The 6061-nt window shown below is 30.7% G+C and overlaps 1 protein-coding gene across 1 annotated transcript in view; it reads right to left on the reverse strand.

Moving 5' to 3' along the window:
- Nucleotides 1-4101: 4101 nt before the first annotated feature.
- LOC108916062 (ubiquitin-conjugating enzyme E2 R2) overlaps nt 4102-6061 on the reverse strand; it is a 28658-nt gene continuing 26698 nt past the window's right edge. Inside the window, exon 4 of the mRNA XM_018722258.2 lies at nt 4102-4880. Within this exon, the coding sequence (XP_018577774.1) occupies nt 4652-4880 (229 nt within the window). The 3' untranslated portion in view covers nt 4102-4651. The remainder of the gene's footprint in view (nt 4881-6061) is intronic.

Genomic DNA, 6061 nt, shown 5'->3' on the forward strand with positions numbered 1-6061 from the left:
ATTATTTAATGTATGCTAATCAGTACCATCTACTGGCGAATGGCTAGATTTTATTAATGGAGAGTTACCGACGAGTAGATTCTCGTCTGAAAATTGGGTTCTCAAATTTATACAAGAAATTAGGAAAAGAACATCCAATCGCCATCTAAGAAGTGTTACGACTTTAGCTCTCGTAATCCTGCTCTTAAATGAAAAAGTTAAAGCAGTGATTTTTTAAATGTGTGACAAATATCGGTACCTATAAATTCCGTTATGAATTCGAAAATATTTAAGTATCAAAAAAATGTACAGGGGACTCGTTATTATAATTTTTTTGAAGAAACCGTTAAAAACTGCAAATTTAAAAGAGATTTTAAGTTATCCACCTGCCCTTATGTAAAATGCACTGCACAGTTACTTGTCAAACGTTTTGGTTAGATACATTTGTTTTGAACTAATTGATTCTCATCAGTATGATGTATTGCTGGTTTCTTTTAAATATGGGAATTGAAGTACTTGTAGTACAACATAATACACTTATAGCGAATGACGATTTTGAATATATTTCGGTTTTTTAAAAGGTGGAAGTGAAAAATCATCCGAAATTGAAGTTTGGTTGCGCGTATTCTGAAGATTCTGTAATGTTACATTAACAAATTGTTTTGCTGAATACTGGATACTATCGGAGGCGATATTATTGCAATTAATAGGTTACCTTGTAGTCGATTTTAAAAATAATGTCGGCACAGCACTTCTATTATTGAAAGTATTCTATTATACTAATAATAGGAACTAGAAGTAATGAGTCACTTAGCAAAAAATGGCCAATCAGTGACCATTCACATCTGAAAATAACCATCCAATCATTAAAATAAGCAATTTTCCCTATATTTTAATAAATCCATTAAAATCATTATTTATAGTTGTCAGTAATTATTTTTCTTCCTTAAATGCGATTAAAGCTTTCATGTCAGGTTACTTTCAAATTTTTCTATTCTAAAGAATAAAGATATTATGGGCAATGTAATTTTTCTAAAATCTGGTAGTTATTAAAAAGTACGATTACTTATACTTTCAAATTAGGTTGCAAACTCTGAAAATACGTAATTTACGTACGCGTTTGAAAAAATATAAAAGAAACCCAAAAATACGTAATTTTTTGTAAAAAATATGTAACGAGTACGAACCTTAATATTATTATCATTATTATTATTATTAATAATAATAACTCATGGATATTTCACAAGTTCTCAAAATAATCAAGAAAATATTCTCATCTCCAGAAATAATGCAATCAATGCTAAAAAGTCGTAAGCTCTTATTGTTAAGTGATATCACATTTGGATAGAAACACTACGAAAACTGTGGTTTAAAACATTTATTCAATCAATGGTACAATTCAAAATTACATAATAAACTCCACACAACAAATGTGAACACTGGTGAATATTCCGAGGCGAGTTAAAACCACTATTGCTGTGTACCAACGTTTAACGTAACGCCCTGATAAAATACGCGTGTCCCAAAGTTAGGGTTTGGTGCCAATAATAGACAAACAAAAAACGACAGTAAAAATCTGTTTAGATGGAGTGAATAGGGACTCGCTAAGGCCCACCCGTTTTGCTCTTGAAAAACATTTTTTTCAAAATTCGGAAAATAAAAAAAATGACGCCATCAACTTTTTTTTCCACGAACATACCCATTTATTATGATTACTAAAATGACCTAATTTTTATGAAAATTTTTTGTGCAGAAATTTTTTCTCTATCTCTTCCCCTTAAAAAGTTACAATAACAAACATTATATAAAAATGTATCCTATTGTATTGGAATTGGTCATGATTTAATCAACATTGCTGTGAAAACAATGGCGGAAACAGCTGCCACAACTCTGTTTACTATTAGTTTCACAAACAATGAAAAAGTTGACATGATTTTAATTTATGAAAAAAGACTTAAATAATGGTTAATTTGGAAATAGATACTAGACAATATATTCTTTGGACCGATCAGAGTCGTTTCATAAGTAATGAAAAGTCAAATAAAAGAAACAAACATTAATGGGCCACTGAAAATCCACACTACGTTAATCCCATTCAAAATCAGGGCCATTATGCAATAAATGTTTGGTGTGGCGTTATTGGAATGCATTTCAAAGTCTCCAGACTTGACGCTCCTAGACAATTTTTTATGGGTAACATTAAAGAATCAAGTATATAAGACACCGACGAGAAGTTTGGAGCATTTAATGCAGAAGATTCGACATGTTTGTGAGAAACTTTCAAGAGAAACGTTGTTTAAAGCTACACAAGGGAAGTTAGGAAAAGATTGGATAAATGCTTAGAAGTAGGAGGCATGCATATCGAGAATTTTTTAAAGTAATAATCATAATTTTAATTTTGTTTTGTGTTTTGTTATTATATGTAAACAAATTTGTGACAAGTGTTACAGCGATTGTTTTTTACACTAATGTTGATTGATTAAGTCATGACTGGTTCCAATACGATAGGATAAATTTTTGTATAATGTTTGTTATTGTAACTTTTTAAGTAACGAAAAAATTTCTGCAGAAAAATGTTCATAAAAAATAGACAATTTTAGATAAGTATAAAAAAAATGGATATGTTCATGGAAAAAATTTGATGTAATTTTTTATTTTCCGAATTTTGAATAAAAATGTTTTTCAAGTGCAAAACGAACCCTGGCGAGTCTCGATCCACGCCATCTAAACAGATTTTTACGGTCGTTTTTCGTTTGTCTGTTATGGGCCCGAGACGCGATTTTTGGGACACCCTGTACATAGAAAATATTCAAAAAATAGCTGTCACTTCATAAAGTTACAGCGAACTCCAAAAATGTTAACCATTGATTACTTCACATCCAGAAATCATAGAGCTAAATCTAAATAAATAATCCACAATTCTATTGAATATTTACAAGAGAGTAAAACTTACCAATAAAATCCTACTCTTTCTTAACCTAAATCAAGAGAAAATTTTACGGATAGGCTTCTTAAATTAAGTTACACCTTCATTTTTGGTACTATATACAATCTGTCAATATTTTTTACCTTTTTTATATCAAAACTTTCTTACTCGGGCAAATACAGGTAAGTTATATACAATGTTCCAAAATCCAATTGAATTCGATGAGATCGTAAAAAAATTGCAAAAAAAGAGGCGTTAGTACAGTCTTAGATTGTGGTTTAAGTCTAGTTTAAGCAGGGATGTCTTTGGGGTCTAACCAGACCAATTTTTTTTTTTCATTGATCTAATTATAATTGATTTTTATATATGGTTTTTATACGTCTGTTGCAAAACTTTCAAAATATGTAGTCTTCAGCAAGTAGAATAGTGCATTTTTGTAAAATTGCAAATTATTTGATAGCTTTTGCAAAAATTGAGTTTCTTGAAAAAAAGAAATTTTTTCAAGTTTCAATTAATCATAGTCATGCACTTACGCGACTCTCCACTACGAGCATCAACGTGTCGAGCGGAGCAAGCATTTTACAGGGCCCAACAAAACTAAGCTTACAGTAAAAAAAGGGGGTCAATTATTGCGGACTATTTTTTATATTGAAGTAAAAGTATTCAATTACATGTGAAAATTTCAGACTTAATAGTAATAAATGAGGTCGTAGCGATTTTTCGGGAAAAAAAATTTCTCGACTCCTGTTGGTTTTTTAAATAATAATGCCATTCCAATGAAATTTTCTGCAATAAGAAAGAGATCTACATTTTTCATTCCAAAAAAAAAGAAGTCAGTTTCGGTAGATTTTTCGCATATTTCCGATTATTTTGCAAAACGCGCACAATTTGCACAGAAAAGTACAACTCTTCGAGAAAATTTTAAGCCCAATATGGGTCACGTAAGTGCATTACCGAATGATTTATTGAAACTTGAAAAATATGACTTTCTCTCGAAAACCTCAATTTTTGCTAAAACTATCAAATATTTTGCAATTTTACACGATATTCTGGAAGTTTTCGTAAAAATTTTTTTTTTGTTTTAATGATTTAGAAGTTTTAAAAATATGCGATTTTTAGCAGTTTTTTTGCAATAATTTGTTTATCAATTGACATTGGGCTGGGCTCAACATTTTTGTTATAAAAAGTTTTACAACTTTTTTTTGAATGAAAAGAAGTTTTTTTTTTGCTAACTTTGGACTCCATTTTGAAAATTAAGCCCCAACGTTCAGCTGGAGTAAAGTAGTTCATTCAATTCTACGGAATTTTTCCTAATTTGTATGTCTTTGTTTACCGAACTAAATTTTGGCAAAAAAAACGAGGTATTTAGTAAAACGACAAATTCACAGTTAATTAGTAACATCCAAAAAATGCAACAACGATTAAAGAAATCGTGCAATATAATTTGCTTTGGCTTCCGTTTTTCATTATTTTTGACGTTGTAGGAATAAAATTAGACATTTGCGCACTCTAATGTTCACCCCGAAACAAACTGTATCCGTCCATCTCACAACTGACAAGTTCCGATCTAGCTCAAACCACATCTACTACAAAAAAAAAGTTATAGGAGTAAAAAAAAATAATTCCTTAACAAAAGCAACCATACGTTTATGCTGATTAACTTTTTTTTTATGAAAAATATAACCCAGTATGCAAAATTAATCTAAATAATATACAGTAACGGACTCAACGAGTGACTTAATGACATCACGACTCCCCGTTGCCGCTATCGTTGTCGTCTTCATCGGCATACTCCGAACCGTCTGAGGGATCGTCGTAATCCTCATCGTAGTCGTCATCGTAGAAATCTGTCATTTCCACTTGGGACTCTGATGTATTCGGCTTCACTTGCGTTTTTATGCAGTAGTCTTCTAGGGTAAGGGGGACTTTCATTCCGTCCCTTTCCGCCTCGGCTCTAGCTGCCATCGCCTGCTTTCTGGAAATTTAAGATAAAAAAAAATCAACAATCATTTTTGCTGGGACTATATAACTAGTTACTTACGATTCATGTTTTGAATCGTGTCGTGTTGTATACAGTGTGTGCCATTAAATGTGCAACATATATTTTTTAGCAATGCAGACTTTACTAAGCCACAAAATAAAAAAAAACTTAATCAAAATGGAAAATTGTTATTTGTAATTACTTTCTATTCTTACTATACGTATACTTATACCTTTAATTTTTTAGTTTTTTTTTTTACCTGCCCTGTATGCTTGGAGGCATTCTAAATACACCTAGGATAGTTATCGAACATGTACCAATTTTTGATGGTTTTTAATTAATAATAAAATATTTCCCAATTAGTCCAGTTACTCAGGGTTTCTACCTCCGAATTCTTTATAACCGAACCGATTGACGTGAAATTTTGACTGAATGTGGGGAATGCTTCAAAGAACAAAACTTATATAGTGCCGAAATGTGCTTTTGGCCTGGAGGTGGTTACCACCCCTTCTTCGGGGTGGACATTTTTACGCCCAAAATAATCACGGGAATCGATAGAGGAGTCAATTTTAAGTAACAAAAATGTTATATAAAGTTTTTTGGATAATCCAATACCTACTTTCCGAGTAATTCGACATTAAAAATGTTCATTTTTTACTGAAAAAGTACTTGTTTTCTGACAGGTTTTTGCAAATAATTCTGAAACCATTGGATTTAACGAAAAAGTTGTAATGAACAAAAAGAAAGGTAATAAAAAAACAAATCTAATGGCATCATTTTGTTTTTCTCTAATTGCAATATGAACCGAGTTATGGATTTTTAAACATTATTATATGTTAGCTAAAAACTAAATTGGAACCAGTTAACGTTAAACAACGCCAAAACCATAAATATTACTTACTTTACTTACTTACTTTGAAAAACCTTTAAAATGAGCTTTTTTAAAACTCTTTAAAATCAAAATTAACGGAAATATGGTCGAAATAACATGATAGTCTTATTTTTTTAAGAAAAAAGTAATAAACAAATCAGTGCCTTTGGCGACAGAATTAAAATTAAATGCAATCCATTTACAGATTTCTTCATTTATGTTCTAAGAATATGTTCTGGGTCTTTGGCTCACTTACAAAGCATGATTTCGAAAAAAAACTTAATTTTTGAAAATGTTAATTTTT

Source organism: Anoplophora glabripennis, unplaced genomic scaffold (assembly GCF_000390285.2).
Source record: "Anoplophora glabripennis isolate ALB-LARVAE unplaced genomic scaffold, Agla_2.0 scaffold1134, whole genome shotgun sequence".
Lineage (NCBI taxonomy): Eukaryota > Metazoa > Arthropoda > Insecta > Coleoptera > Cerambycidae > Anoplophora > Anoplophora glabripennis.